The 16,939-nt window shown below is 44.3% G+C and overlaps 1 protein-coding gene across 2 annotated transcripts in view; it reads right to left on the bottom strand.

Annotated features, from left to right (window-relative positions):
- Window positions 1-16,939, bottom strand: part of unc5b (unc-5 netrin receptor B) — a 269,146-nt gene that overhangs the window by 59,365 nt on the left and 192,842 nt on the right. For both annotated transcript variants that reach the window (XM_043679162.2, XM_087982409.1), the window contains exons 4-5: window positions 6,725-6,828; window positions 2,606-2,786 (exon numbers count right to left, since the gene is read on the bottom strand). In XM_043679162.2, coding sequence (XP_043535097.1) covers window positions 2,606-2,786; window positions 6,725-6,828 — 285 coding nt within the window. The remainder of the gene's footprint in view (window positions 1-2,605; window positions 2,787-6,724; window positions 6,829-16,939) is intronic.

The raw sequence follows: 16,939 nt of genomic DNA, 5'->3' as shown, positions 1-16,939 counted from the left end.
GTTACTAACGTCTCCACATTGTTGTATATGGGTCTGGAAGAGTTAATACTGAGGTGTGGCAGCACCAACTATGACCATGTCATTTGGAATAGTGGGAACAAAGGCTTAGGATCTCAGGACAGACCGAACATTGAGGAGCTCCTCAGTCTCTATGACAATAGCGGTCATGTCAATGTGACTTGGAGCTGATTGCTCATATGCAACAAACCACATTTTGTTCAGTTGGAGAGTCTGTTCCAGTTAGAGCCACACTAGATCAAACAAGGCTCTGCGCATCTCTCCACTCAATGTGGACATTAGCAGCAAACTGAGCACACGGATTGGTGTAGACTCAGCTGAGCTGCATGTGCAATGTGCTTGGCCGTCTCAGGGGCCCCTTAGGTCAGGGGTCAACCAGATGGTGTAGGTGGCTCAGAAACATAACACCTGTTATTGATTCAACCTTGGCATTTCCCATGATCAATGATCAACCTGCAAACATTTGTAAGACCATATTTGCATAGATTTCACAAGAGAGAGACAGAGGCAATCCAAGACAACTCCTCTCTCTGGTCTTTCCTCATTCCTCACTCTACCCTTTCATAAAATATTTCTATTCCTTTTTTCTCTCACGTACCCATTCTATGAAGCATCTAAGCCACTTATCACGCGCGCTTTCTGTGATAGCGAGGTCCACACTCTAACCACTCCCCACAAACGGGCATTTCACATTATTTCTTTATTGGATTGGTTAGTTACTACCTCATATTTATGGTTTATTTTGTGTCTATCACACTCACTATAGTGCAAAACCTGTTGCTTCAGCCTTTTTCTTGAGCGTAGAAATAATCTACACGGTGGCTCAGTGGTTAGCACTGCTGCCTCACAGCGCCAGGGACCTGGGTTCAATTCCACCCTCAGGTGACTGTCTGTAATGAGTTTGCACATTCTTCCCGTGTCTGTGTGGCCTCCCTCTGGCTTTCTCCCACAGTCCAAAGATGTGCAGGATAGGTGGATAGGCCATGGGATATGTGGGGTGACAGGAATGAAGTAGGAGGGTGGGTCTGGATGGGATACTCTTTGGAGGGTCAGCGTGGACTTGCTGGGCCTAATGGCTTGTTTCTACACTGATGGGATTCTCTGATAATCCCCAGCTTTACTCCTCTCCTGAAACCCCAACCTCCTGACCCACCTTCACCTCCAATTATCATCAAGTCTGACTGTGCATGTTGAATTCTGCTGCTTTCCCCCTCCAGCCCCCAGCATGCCATTAAATATCTCTCTCTCTCTCCACAAGATAGATGCAGTACAGATCCTTAAATTTGTCATCAAAAACTGCACATAAAAAGATCCAAATGGAATCTGTATCACGGGTTAAGCACTGTGAAGGAACAAGGTGCAATTATACTGGCACCATTAAACCTATAAGCCTGTGAATTGCTGGGTGTGAAATTACAGTAACAACATTTTAATGAAATCTCTTTGTGACCAGTTTTAAAGGGAATATTGTTCCATGTTTTGCTAGAATAGCAGGCAGTGTAAAATCAGACATTTCTGCTGTTCTCTACCATCCCTGTAACTCATTTTCCCTGCTCACGAATTAAGGGGCAAGGGGTTAATTACACGCCATGAGTTAAGAGGTTTTGCAGGACGCTTGGGACTGACAGGGTTCTGATGCTAAATCTGCAGAAAACAAGTCAAAAAGCCAAGTGCACTTTTCATAGAATCCCTACAGTGTGGGGAAACAGACCATCCACACTGACCCTCCAAAAAGTACCCCACCCAGACCCACCCCCTGTCCCTCTACATCCCATGTCTAACCCAACTAGCCTGCATGTCGCTGGACTCTACAGGGCAATTTCCCATGGCCACCCTAACCTGCACAATATGGACTGTGGGAGGAAACTGAGCACCTGGAGGAAACTCTCATAGACCCGGGGAGAATATGCAAACTCCACACAGACAGTCGCCTGAGGGTGGAATCGAACTCGGGTCCCTGGTGCTCTGAGGTAGCAGTGCTAACCACTGAGTCAGCGTGCCGCCCCGTTTTGTTAAAGCAATATATGTACTGCGTTCCCCACAATTCTGCTGAATGTGGTCAGCCCAGCTCATCGCTCACCTGAACTATTTGGCCCACGTGTTGTGAGAGGGAGATGGAACCCCCTCACACTTTGCCTGTCCATAAGCATAAAGCAACTGTTGGAGATTTGATTTGATTTATATACTTTCACACGTACTTTGTTACAAAATGTTGTGTAGTCAGCGAGAGCAACATGGGAGTGGAGCAGCTTCTGAGAGCCGATAAGACATAGGAGCAAACATCAACCGTTTAGCCCATCGCATCTGCTCCACCATTTGATCACAACTGACATGTTTCTCAACCTCGATCTCTCGCCTTCTCCCTGTAACTCTCAATCCCCTCACTAATCAAGAACTTATCTATCTCTGTCTTAAAGACACCCAAATGACTTGGCCCAACAGCCCATCGGTTCCACAGATTCACCAATCTCTGGCTGAAGGAATTTCTCCCCATCTCAGTTCTAAAGGGCCGTCCTTTCACCCTGAGGCTCTGCCCCCGGCTCCCACTGGCAGAAACATCTTCTTTAGATAAAGTCCCCTCACTTACCGTATACAACCACTGTGGCCGTGGTGCTACGTCTTTTCGCCACAATGTTCTTGGCCACACACGTGTAGTTTGCCGTATCGGAGAGGCGGGCCTGTTTGATAATCAGGTTGTGGTCGATGGTGAGGAGGAAGTTCGAGTCTTGCACTGGATCGATAACTTCATCGTTCTTTAGCCACTCCACCTGAACGAGGTAAGGAAGCAGTGGAAATAAATGGCAGCATCTCTGAGGGCCATTGTCCCTCATACTGATAGCACTGTCATCGGTTATATGGTTAATCATATAAAACTGATGAAGCAACATATAGATATAGCAAGAACCTACAAATTCACAAATGGATTTGGCAGAGTTGTATCCTAAAAGCTTCCAGGTAACAACAGACAGATAGTCATTGCAAGTATATTTTCACCCATTACTATGAGGTATCAAACATAGCAGTGTGCAAAATAGAATGAGCCATGGCTGAACCTCTACTCCAATGACATTTCCCTGCACTATCCTCATGTCTATAGAAGGACAGAAAATAGGGAGGGGGAATAATTCACCCATCCCTCGAATATGATCCACCGTTCACTGAGAACGTATGATTGATTGATGTGAGGGAGAATTCCGCTGCTTTTGTTTTCGAAAGGGCAGGTAAAAGGGAGGGGCACACAGTAATACACCCTGGAAATTTCAAATGCAACCAGGTGTCCAGAGATGAGGAAAGCCTTGTGCACATCAACCTTTGCTTGGAGGGTGGCACAGTGTTTAATACCACTGCCTCACAGCGGCAAGTACCCAGGTTCGATTCCAGCCTTGGGTGACTGCCTGAGAGCTCTCAGCTAAAGATTCCTCAAGGTAAGAGAAATACATCAGGAAATGCACTGTTAGTTCTTCCTTCACATGTTTGATAGTGAAGGAAGTATAAGGGTCTACAGGTTGTGGCTCAGTGGTCAGCACTGCTGCCTCCGTGCCAGGGACCCAGGTTCGATTCCAGCCTCGAGTGACTATCTGTGTGGAGTTTGCACATTCTCTCTGTGTCTGCGTGGGTTTCCTCCCACAGTCCAAAGGTGTGCAGGATTGGCTGTGTTCAGGGATGTGTAGTCTAGGGAGATTGGCTGTGGTTAACGTAAGGTTATGGGGATGGTGGGGGAGTGGATCTGGATGGGATACTTTTCAGACGGTCGGTGCAGCCCCGATGGGCTGAATGGCCTCCGTATGCACTGTAAGGGTTCTTTAACATGGCCTCAAGGCAAGCTATTAACTCGCTCATGGCAATGTTGTGAGGGGAGGTTTCACTTAGAGACAGTGATGATGTTGTTAAATAACCTGACAGGTTTACCTCAATCAGCCTTTCTCTCCCACGTTTCCACTCAGTATCATTTAGTCTACAAGATTTAAAGATATCATTTCAGGGGTGTGATTACTAAATCATATTCGCTGCTGAGTTGTCTGTTCGAGAGTGCCCAGTGAAAGTCAGTGAAGCATGCAACTTAATCTGTGAAGGGCAAAGAATCATTTAATCCAGACGCAGGGAAGGAAGCTCAGTAAGCAGAATTTTATTTTCATTAGGTTTAATGCATTTATAATTAATTTGTTTCTTTTCACAAAGTTACAAGTGTTCACTGATTAATCGCCCTGACCTCGAGAGGTTTTTATCCCCTTTAATCTTCTCTTGCTACATTGACTCTTATTAAAATGTGCGTTAATAAAACTGGACCCATTCAACATATTCTTTTTCATGCATAAAGGTCTTGTCTCTTTGGAATTTACCTTTGGAATGATACTGTGCCTTGATGTTCTAAACTAGCAATGTCTACAAGGCTGGGCCGGGATGCTATTGAGAAATATTTAATAGTAACAGGGTGGGTTAAAGAATAGACGCTTTGAATGATTTCTCAATAGGAGTCAAAACCTGGCTCAGCACAAGTCCGCTCAGATCTTGTAACATACCAAAACTGATCTATGGAGAAGTGCCAATGCACAGCTTTTTGTGTTAAGTGCTGCTTTTAGAAACCTTGTTATATCCAGTAATTGTCAAAAGGGAAGCTCAGCTCTCCCAGGACGCCTCATGTCAAGCTGCAGCCTGAAACTAAAGACAGGCTCCCGTTTTGATACAGGATTTTGCCAGGGGAAGGTACTAGAGGGGCAAGTGGGGAATCCTGAAGAAGGGCTTATGTCCGAAACGTCGATTCTCCTGCTCCTTGGATGCTGCCTGACCTGCTGCGCTTTTCCAGCAACACATTTTTCAGCAGCATTCAGATAAAGCCAATAGTGAACTCTAGGCAGTTCAGTGCTGGTGTCCATGGTCAAACACCATTCGAACACTTGCTTAGTGATTTGGGACTGTCACTGACTTTTAGCCAAGCTGTGTTTAAGCTCCACACAAGCCTTGCCCCACTCTCCTACCTTACACCCCACCTGCAATACCCTTCTATTTCCCTTCTCTGACATGTGAATATTCAGCGTCCCTTTCAATGCATCCATTGTATTTGCCTTTACCACCCCAATGTCACAGCAAGTTACAAGGCTAGCAAGGGGATGGCACACTGACTCAGTGGTTAGCACTGCTGCCTCACGGCACTAGGGACGTGGATTCGATTCTACCCTTGGGCGACTGTCTGTGTGGAGTTTGCACATTCTCCCTGTGTTTCTGTGCAGGTTAGGTGGATTGGCCAAGTTAAATGCGCATAGTGTCCAGGGATATGCAGGCTTGCTACAGAAATGTACAGATAGGATATGGGAGTGTGTCTGAGTGTTACGCTCTTTGGAGGGTTGGTGTGGACTCAATGAGTTGAATGGCCTGCTTCCACATTGTAGGGTTTCCATGACGATACACGTTTCCATCACTCTATGAGTCAGGAACTCTCTCTCCAAATTATCCCAATTTTTAAAGTGACTGTCTTAGTAATAACTGCTAACTTTAGATTCACTCACAAGTGGTAGCATTTGTTCAACATTTAACTCATCAAACCTTTTCACAACACTGATCAGAACAAACCACACCCCCTCAATGTTCCCTCTAAACTTCCTTTGAGGTTCTGTAAATGGTGGTTGGACCTCCAACTCATTGACTTCTGGTTTCAGACATCGATGCTGTGCCTGCACTTTGGAAGCGTGTGTACCGAGAAAGTAACATTGGTGGAGTAATGCCTTCCCCCAGCTTATGTTGTCAAAAAGATGAAGGGGGATAGAGTCAGAGAGATGTACAGCACAGAAACAGACCCTTTGGTCCAACTCGTCCATGCCAACCAGATATCCTAACCTAATCTAGTCTCATATCCCTCCAAACCCTTCCTATTCATATACCCATCCACATGCCTTTTAAATGTTGTCATTGTACCAGCCACCACCACTTCCTCTGGCAGCTCATTCCATACACGTACCACCCTCTGTGTGAAAAAGTTGCCTCTTAGGTCTCTTTTATATCTTTCCCCTCTCACCCTTAACCTATGCCCTATACTTCTGGACTCCCCTACCCCGGGGAAAGTACCCTGTCTATTTATCCCATCTGTGTCCCTCATGATTTTATAAACTTCTATGAGGTCATCCCCTAGCCTCTGATACTCCAGAGAAAGCAGATACAGTCTATTCAGCCTCTCCCTGAAGCTTAAATCCTCCAACCCTGGCAACATCCTTGTAAATCTTTTCTGAACGGTCGGTCTTTGAGAACAGAGAAGAGGAGGAATTTTGTCACCCTGAGAAGGTGAGACTGAGGAATTCTCTGCCACAGGAAACTGTTGAGGCCAAGGCATTGAAGTCTTTCAAGGAAGACATAGATACAGCTCAAAGGGATTGAAGGCTATGGGGAGAAAGCGGGAATAGGGAACTGAGTTGGACAATCAGACATGACCATAATGATAGAGCAGACCTGAAGGGCCGAATGATCTACCCTTGCTCCTATATTCCCTGTTTCTGTGTGCTTTATGTTCAGAGACAAGATATTCAGTCTCTTCAGTGTGTTTCCTATTTGCATTTCCTTTCAATCCTGGCATCATCCTTGTGAGTCCTTTGAACCCCTTCTTTCATGTCCCTCTATTTATTCCATCACTGGGAGGACAGACCGCGCACATCCACAGTTACTGATAAAGGACTGGACCAGAGGGGATGGTCTTAGTTCTATGAGAATGCACTGGTACCTCTGCTGGTGGGACTCCTTCTGGAGGGCGGCATTGCAACAGGACCTCATGCTCCAGGGACACGTCTGTTCCCAATGGCTCCTGCTCAAAGTTCTTCCTCAGGTCTGGACAGAACAAGAAAATGTCGCAGTTGAATTTGTGCTAGACCAGAGCTCCTCACAAAACAACTAAAATAATTATCATGCAATCAAGGCATCTCTTTATTATCATCCAGCATCTACCTCTTTGCAATGGTGTCACTCTTCACCTGTTCATCAATGCTCTTGATCTACTTGATGTGAAAGCTGCTAATATAGAGGTGCATTATGAGTCCTTTATCTGTGTTCACCATGGAGAAGGACATGGATGATGGTAATATTAGGGAGGGGCATGCAGATATCCTCGGGACATGTCGGTATTAAGAGGGAGGTGGTGTTGGGTGTCTTGAAAAACATTAAGGTAGAGAAGTCCCCAGACCCTGATGACACCTGACCTAGGATGCTGAGGGAGGCAAAGGAGAAGACAGAGGGCCTCTGGTAGTTATTTTATGTCTGACTGGAGGCCTGTGACCAGTGGTGTTCCACGAGGATCAGTGCTGGGACTCACATTGTTTGCAAATGATTTGGTTGAAAATGCATGTGGTCTGATTAGTAAGTTTGCAGACAACACAAAAATTAGTCGAGTTGTGGATAGTGAGGAAATCCATCAAAGAATACAGCACGATGTAGGCTGGTTAAAAATTGGATGGAGAAATGGCAGATGGAGTTTAATCTGGAGAAGTGTGAGGTGATGCGTTTTGGGAGGTCAAATGCAAGAGGAAAGTATATAACAAATGGCAGGATAGCGAGGAGCATTGATATACAGAGGGATCTTGGGGTACAAGTCCATAGCTCCCTGAAAATGGCATCACAACTGAATAAGGTGGCAAAGAAGTCATAGGCATGCTTACCTTCATTGGTCAGTGCACTGAGTATAAAAATTGGTAAGTCACGTTGCAGCTGTGTAAAACTTTAGGTAGGCCTCACTTGAATTCTGGTCACCACACTGTAGGAAGGACGTGATGGTTTTGGAGATGGTGCAGAAAAGGTTTACCAGGATACTGCCTGGATTGGAGAGCATTAGTCATAAGGAGAGGTTGGACAAACTTGGGTTGTTTTCTCTAGAGCATCGGAGGTTGAGGAGCGACCTGACAGAAGTCTTTAAAATTATGAGAGACTTTGAGAGGGTGGACAGTCAGGGTCTTTCTCCCAGCGTGGAAATGTCAAATACTAACGGGCATAGGTTTAAGGTGAGAGGGGGATTAAAGGAGATGTATGAGGAATGTTTTTTACACAGAGGGTGGTAGGTGCCTGGAATACAGAGGTGGTAGAAACAGATACAATCACAATTTAGACAGATACATGAACAGGCAGGCAATAGAGGGATATGGACCATGTGGAGGCAGATGGGATTAGTTCAGAATGGCATTGTGATCAGCACAGACATGGTGGACCGAAGGGCCTGTTTCTGTGCTGTACTGATCTATGACATTTTCTACCAGTCACAGCAAAGTAGCTCCGAAAGAAATGAAAGACTTGCATTTACATAGAGCCTGCTGTGACTGCAAGGCCCTCCCAAAATGTTTCCAGTCAAAGCAATAATCTTGAAGTCTCCTAAGCATTTGCAGTGGCTTCTGAGCTGCACAGTTTCAGTTCCAATTTGCACCCTTGAGCACAGGAACCTTGGCTGACAGTACCGAGGGAGTGCTGCACTCTCAGAGGTACCACCTTTTGTATGTAATATTAAACTGAGGCCTCCTGGTGGATGCTAAAGATCCCATGGCACCTTTTTGAAGAATAACAGAAGAGATCTCCCTCGGGTCCACACGAATATTTAACCCTCAATCCAAATGCCAAAAAAGGAAGAGATAATCAGTTCATTACCCCACTGCTGAAGGAATGTCTTCTGTGTAAACTTCAGTGCCATATATTACAACAGAGACAGAATTAGAAATTGCTGAAAGAGCTCAGCAGAGTCTGGCAGCACCTGTAGTGAGAAATCAGAGTTAATGTTTCGGGTCGAATGACCCTTCCACAGAACGTTAACTCTGCTTTCTCTCCACAGAAGCTGCCAGACCTGCTGAGCTTTTCCAGCAATTTCTGTTTTGGTCTCTGATTTACAGCATCTGCAGTTCTTTCGGTTTTTATTATATGTTACAACAGCAACTACATTTGAAAACAAATTAACTGGCCCTATGGTAGTCATGGAAGGACTGTGTGAATGCAACAGACACGGAGAAGGCTGGAGAAACTCAGCAGGTCTGGCAGCATCTGTGGATAGAGAAAGCAGAGTTAATGTTTGAAGTCTGGGATGACTCTTCGTCAGAATTTAATGCAAGCTGTTTGATATTCCTTTGAAGGGCGAGGAAGTGGCAAATAATTGTCAGCCCTGCAACAAGCTTCTTATAACAGCAGATCCTGGTTTATTTGTGTGGTGTAGTGTTGCAGACTGCAATTCTATTGGATATGCTCCTACACTTGAATCCCAGTTTTTTTTTAGTGCTTTGAATTTATAGTCAATGCTGGAAGGAGCAACTGAAATAAATAGACTGGAAAAGGTTGATCAACCTCTCAGCAGTGAAAGACAAATGGATCACCTTTAAAGATGTTATGCTGAGTTTGCACAGAATTAAGACACACTCTCCAAAACAGCAAGCTCAGACTCCACCCACAAGACAATAAGCAGATCGGAAAACTGATTAAAACTGAGATAACAAGGGGAGAAACGGCCCTTACAATCCCTGAAAGGGAAAGGAAAGGTGTGAACAATGGGTTAAAGGGAAGAAGTCACAGGAACACATTAAAAAGATCATTGGAAAGGTTAAGAGGGTGAGATAAGCAGCAGGCGTTGAGCAGAACAGTGAGTCATAATCAGCAAAACTGCAGTCAGATAAAGGTGAAAACCAGAAGAGAAAGAAACTGCCTGTAATTGAGGACAAGCAGAAAATGGTAAATATTCAAAATGAATGCTTCATTCAAGTATTCACAGGGGAAACTGAACCATCTTCCAGTATAGTATAATCAATCAGCTGTTATACAAGAGATGGAAATCTGAGACAGGTGGATCGATCTTAAAACAGATAAATCTCCTGGGACAGATGATATTTATCCCAGAGTGCCAAAAAGACGAGAGGGTCAATTTGCAAAACACCAACAACCATTATGAGCCAGGCAGACGACACCAGGGAGGATTGGTTAGAGGTTAAAGTGGCATGTCTAGTCAAAAGGGGTAACAAGGTAGAGATAAGTGACTCCAGGCCTGTTTAATCTATCTTAACTCCCCATGTTAAACAGCGAAATCACACATCGTGTGAAACCGTGAGTATTCTCTGCACAGTAACAGCAATGGAGGAAGGCGTACTCCTTGCTGAGTTTGAGTAAGTGACAATAGGCCAAACAGAGTCTGCGAATGTGGTTACCTCCACTCACAGAAGGTTTTGTTCTGACAAAGTTGCACATGAAAGACTTACTTAAAATCTAAGCTGTAAGGATTCAGTGTAAACACTAGGAATGGCTAAAAATAAACTGGCTGAAGGCTAGGAAACAACGAGTCATCTTTAGTGGTGTTACATACTTCATGGCTTGGTACGAGGTTATGTGGAATTTGCATGAAAACTGTATCCCAGCAACATTGTGTGGAGACAATCGAACAGCATTTCACCAAGGAGTTAACATCTTGAGATAGTGAGGGCACGAGAGAATACTGGCAAAGGAGTAGCAGAGGAAACCAAGAACATTGCAGTCTCTTTCTGCTCAAGCCATGTGAACAGTTCCCCTTGCTGCAATCCTTGGCAGAGCCGGGGGAAACCACCATGAAACAACCACATTAATAACATCAGCTCAAATATCGCCCCTTGAAAGGAGAGAGGATCAGAGTGTGCTGCAAGAACAAGGTGAGAAGAGAGAGGGAGCAGTGTCTTTGATCACAGTCAGCTTCAGAACATAAGCTTCCAAATGTTGGCTCTTCCTTTTAAGATGACGTAGTGAACTACACTATTCAGACAAAAACTTGAAAACGAGATCAGACTCTGTATCCCGCAGCCTGTCTTGTGCACTGTCAACAACTGCAAAAATTAACATTTTAATTCTAAAGGGAGAGGGGACTAAAAGGAAGAGGGGGACAAAGTAGGAGAAGAGGAACATTGAGTGGGGGGAAACTCATACTGAGAATAAAAACAGGTCTAGACTGGATGGGCTGAATGACCTGTACTCTATGACTGATGTCAGACCCTCAAGAAAGCCAAAGGCCCAGTCTCCTTCCAAGTGCTGCTGGCTACTGATGAGTTACGCCTTTATTACACACCACAACCAAGTGGCCATCCTCTGTGACCGGGAAAGGTCAGCAGGTTATTTGATTGCAAGTACCATCCCTGGTGGATCTGATCCTCATCCTAATACCTAATGTCCCAGAGCTGTACATTCTGGAAATATACATAACAGGATCACTGTAGTGATTTGAACCAGGGCCAGGCGGATCTCATTGACCACGAGATCCTTGATTGGGGGTTGTTAACCTGGAGCCAATCAGGGAGCCCTAGCTGACAGAAATAAACATGAGAAAGTGGGGACTGCAGACGCTGGAGATCAGAGTCACGAGTGTGGTGCTGGGAAAAGCACAGCAGGTCAGGCAGCATCCGAGGAGCGGGACAGCCAAAGTTTCGGGCCTGATGAAGGTCTTTAGCCCAAAACATTGATTCTCCTGCTCCTCGGATGCTGCCTGACTGGCTGTGCTTTTCCAGCACCACACTCTCGACTCTGATATAAACAGGAGATTGTTCACCAATGCTCTCGATACCTTTCGGGGGAGGTGGGCACCATGGGGTGGGAGGGGGGGAGGGGGGTGGGGTTGGGGGTGAGTGCTTCATTTCCCCCTCCAGCTCTACTTTTATTTAATCCCTACCTTCCCCCTTTGCCTTCTTCTCACACAAGAATTGCCCTCATCATGCTTTTGCTTTTTACTGGCGACTGGAAACAAGGGCGTTCTCCTGGTGGTGGAAATATTGAATAATGTTTTTGCATGTGGTGTCTTTACTGAGTCACTGCACGCGTGCACACACACACGCGCGCACACACACAAACACACACACACAAACACACACACACATACACACACACACATACACACACACAAACACACATACACACACACACAAACACACATGCACACACACACAAACACACACACATACACACACACAAACACACATACACACACAAACACACACACACAAACATACATGCACACACACACAAACACACATACACACACACACAAACTCACATACACACACACACACACACATACACACACGTGGTTGTGGGGGGGCAACAAAATAAACAGAAGATTCAGAAGGGCCCTACAGTCCAGGGGCTGTCTCTGAGCTGGCTAGTCAAAGCCCATGCACAACTAAATAAAAGGTGACTTGGTGACGGGATACCTACCTCCTTGGAGTTATTTCAAACACTGCGCCCCATTGCTTATTCCAATGACTCCCACCACCCATTCTCCCCCAATCAGGCCTAGAGGTGCTGAGCCCAAAAATACAGCCCCCTCTTACTGAGATTCATTTGCTCAGCTCTGAGCTGGGACGGACTATTGTATGAATGCAAAACACGTGTCTAGCCAAGGAGCACTCCAGATTGTAATAGTTTATAGTGTTTGCTCGAGGTGAAGAGTTCTAGGAAGGCAAGATATGAAAGGTTTTCTAATTCTCACTCATTTTAGATGCAGTGAAATGCATTGAGCTTTTAAAGTTGACTCAACCTTTTGTCCCCGAGAGAGGTTTTCGGACTTTGTGGCATTCCATTCAGGAATTCAGTCCTTGGGAAAAATGATCAGCTAAACATGCGAACATTGGGCTCTGCAAAATAAACCTTTGGTGGGCTTTGAGCAGAGTGTTTTCAATTTATGTCAGTGCTCTGAAATGGATGAAGTGAAGCAATGTGTACAGCACAGGGCTGGAACTGTAACAGGCTTCTCTGAGTCATCTCAGAGTCATCTCTCAGGGACACCTGGGAGTGATTACTGATCGCTAACCTGATTGAGGAGCTCCAGCTGATGTCACCAACTGCATGAGTGAACTGTGAATGGTTTATCACTATCAAGTGAACCCTGAAATTAGATTCATTGCAGATTTCTAATCACTCCCTGGCATTCTGCTCTTATGTAGCATTATATACTGTTTCAATTTCATTTCTGTTGCAAGGGTGCTGCTAAATTTTTGGACCTTTCTCTGCACAGGATTAAGAGAGAGACTAGCTGGAAAAAGTTCGATCATTTTGCAGATCTCGAACTGAATTGAATCCAGGAAGCAGTTTGTGAAGGTGTAGAGGAGAAGGCACTGGATCATTGAGGCTTGGTAGGGGTGTTAAAAGGGGAGGGTTGGCTCACCAACATTTACCCAGTGCTGCCCACACCTTGAGAGGGGCAGAACAGTTTAATGGTGATGTCACTGGGCTTGAGTATTGCCATAGAAAAAACACATTTTTATCAAAGGTTTTTAATCTTTGCAGTCATCAGGACATTTTGCAAGAGTACCAGTTCACGGGGAAAACTAACATTTATGCTGCATGACAGGAGAGTTCCAATTGGTTGGCAACCATCAAACTTAAAATCTGGCTGTTAACTGTCAATAAACATTAATGGGTGCACTGTCCATTAACGGTCCAAAAATGTACAGGTTAGGTGAATTGGCCATGCTAAATTGCCCATAGTGTTAGGTGAAGAGGTAAATGTAGGGGAATGGGTCTGGGTGGTTTGCACTTCGAGGGGTTGGTGTGGACTTGTTGGGTCAAAGGGCCTGTTTCCACACGGTAAGTAATCTAATCTAATCTAATCTAATCTAATCTAATCTAATCTAATCTAATCTAATCTAATCTAATCTAACCACACCTCTGCCTAAGTGAGGCCTAGTGATATTATCATTCGACTTTTAATCCAAACCCAGGTAATGTTCTAGGCATCTGGCTTCAAATCCTACCATAGATGGGTCAAAACTGAATTCAATAAAATGTCTGGAATTAGGAGTTTAATGATGACCATGAATCCATTGTCAATTGTTGGCAAAACCCATCAGATTGACTAATATCCTTCAGGGAAGGAAACTGCCATCCTTACCTGGTCTAGTCTACATGTTACTCTAGATCTGCAGTAATGTGGTTCACTCTTACCTACCTTCTGGGCAATTAGAGATGGGCAATAAATGTTGGCTCACATTCCATGAATGGAAAAAAAAGTCCACTTGCCAACCCAACTCTATTGTGAAGGGAGTGGTCTGAAAATTAGAGCTAGCTCTTTCCACAGTGAAGTTAGGAAATTCTTCTCCATACAAAGCTGCTGAGGAGACTTGACCAGATGGATGTGGAAAGGATGTTTCCTCTTGTGGCAGGATCTCGAACTAGGATTCATAATTCGAAAAATAAGGAATTGCTGATTTAAGACTGAGGTGAGAGCACATATTGTTTCTCTCAAAGATTTGTGAATCTTTGGAATTCCCTTTCCTTGCACCACAGAGAGCACTCTATCCGGGTGTATCACAGCGTGGTTTGGCAACTGCTCTACCCATGACTGTAAGAAACGACAGTGAGTTGTGAACACAGCCAGCTCCATCTCACAAACCAGCCTCCTATCTACTGACTCCGTCAACACTTCCCACTGCCTCCGGAAAGCAGCCAACATCATCTACCACCTGATGAAGGAGCGTTGCTCCGAAAGCTAGTATGCTTCCAATTAAACCTGTTAGACTATAACCTGGTGTTGTGTGATTTTTAACATCATCAAAGACCCCCTCCCAGACTGGTTCAACTCTCTTCCACTCTCTTCTGTCAGGCAGAAGATATAAAAGTTTCAATACACGTACAAATAGATTCAAGAACAGCTCTTTGCTTTGTTGTTATCAGACTTTTGAAAGGACCTCTCGAATGTTAATTCTAATCTCTGTCTCTGCACCTTCCCTACGGCAGTAACACTGTATTCTGCACTCTGTTCTGCTACCCTGATACACTTTGTATGGTACAATGTGCCTGTACAGCTTGCAAAACAACACTTTTCACTGTATCTTGGTACATGTGACAAGCATAAATCAATCAATTAATCTCATAAGATAGTGATGCAGAGTCTTTAAAATCTTTATAAGGCAGAACTGTACATAGATTCTTGATGACCAAGGAGATGATAGATGCAGAAACGTAGAGTTGAGAGTGAAATCAGATCACCCATGATCAGACTGAATGGTGGAGCATGGTTGAAGGTCCATGTGACCTACTCTGGTTCCTTGACTGGACAAAGGGTAGCCAAATTTTCAAACTCTCTCCTGCAAATGACATTTGACACTAGATCAACTGGTAGTTGTCAAGATTAGTCGATATTTGTTAGCCAATGGTATTAAGCGATAAGGGGGCAATGACAGGTTTATGGAGTTCAGTTGCAGATCAGTGGTTTTCCAATGAAGTAAAAGATGGGGTTGCTAACTGAGGTTAAATGTATTCCCTCCATTAACTAACCCCCACACTTCAGTCTTTAATTGACCAATACGGGTGATGCATTTTCTGTATTCACCAATTGGAAAAAGCAAAAAGTCTCAGCTGGATGGTGAGTGACTGCCAGCCTATTTTTAACAATCCAATCTCCAACATTTTTTACGGCTGTCAGAGAGAAATGTTCGAAGACAATGACAAAGAAATATTGTATTTTAATGTCCCTGTGATTTTTCTCCAGGATTTGCACAAATCAGCGTCCTCAAGATTAACCACAAATTCCTGGCGGCTATAGGCCAAGCCTGCAGAGTTGTCAAATTTAAATCAGTGGAACAGGTTCATGTGGAGCTAACGGGTTGCCTCCTGATTCTACGTCCTTAGATTCATTTAAGAGTAACACTGAGAGATTAATCTTGCACTTTCTCAGACAACCAAGCAGGCTCCACGCTTGCCAACAAAACCTCATTATCCAGGTTAATGAAACATTTAGGTACCAATGCCTTCTCTTAAGAACTCAACTCTTTCTCTTTTACAGTGATCTGATTCTGGCCACAAAGTATTTCCTGATTTCAAAGCCAAGTGGTGACATGAACTGAATTACAGTGAATTCAGGAGTGGCGATGAATGGGATTACACCTTCTGCCAAATGGACAACTGGCTCAGTCAAACACAACTGTTTGTAACAGTCTGAAATGCACAGCTTGGGAGTGTGGTGGCGACAGGTCCAACTAAGGGATTCAAGATGGTATTAGATGATTATTTAAATAGAAACAATTTGCCAGGGCAAACAGGCAGGAACACGACACTAAGTTGTAATGCTCATTGGAGAGCTGGTGCAGACATGATGAGCCAAATGGCCTCTTTCTGTGCCATAACACTTCTAGGATCCTGTGATGACATCTTACTTTGTCTTCCAGCACCCATTGCATTTTATTGTTTCCAATGGAATAATAGCGCAATCTCTCACACTAAAGTATCCTGGACATTCGGTTGTCATGTAAAATAAAAAGATAATAGATAATAGATTTTTGAGTAGTAAGACAATAAAGAGATGGGGACCATATGGTAGTTGAGGTAGATCTGCCATACTAGCTTATTGAATGTTGGAATAGGTTTGAGGGGCAGAATGACCTCTTCCAGCTCTTATTGTTAATCTAAGATGCAAGCAAATTCAGGTCAGGTGAAGGTATGTCACATTTTGACATGGAGCTCTGGGGGAAGATGATAGTTTATTGTTTTGCATTTATGTAGTTACTCTTCAAAATATGAATTGGCTCATTCCTCTTCTGGCAATGAACATAACTAGAGATCATTAACACAAGGCAGTTACAAAAAAGATCCAACAGAGAATTCAGAATAAATCATGGGGGAGTGGGTAAAGTGAGCAGGTCACACACATATGGGGGAAGAATGACTGGCAAATGAAGGTGTAGGTAACCATGAGTGATAGCCTTAACTGAAGAAAGATAAGAGGAACTTCAAGTGGAGTTGATTGGGACAAATGACCTAATTTGATAATGATCATTGTTTGCAATAGTTCAATTGGTTAAGCATACTCCAATGGGAAACTGAACAGAAAGGACAGGTAGAGGGAGCAGGTGGGATTTGAACAAAGACCTTCCAGCTGAAAGGTGTCATGTAAATGTAACAAAGTCAGCCAGCTGAATCTCATAGAATATGAGTTCCCTGATTGGGGCTGTTAACCTGGTCCAATCAGGGAGCC

Source organism: Chiloscyllium plagiosum, unplaced genomic scaffold (genome assembly GCF_037043375.1).
Source record: "Chiloscyllium plagiosum isolate Xiang-an unplaced genomic scaffold, Cpla_swu_hap1 HiC_scaffold_43, whole genome shotgun sequence".
NCBI lineage: Eukaryota > Metazoa > Chordata > Chondrichthyes > Orectolobiformes > Hemiscylliidae > Chiloscyllium > Chiloscyllium plagiosum.
Note: the sequence above shows the minus strand (reverse complement) of the source record. Positions and strands in the feature narration are given on the sequence as shown.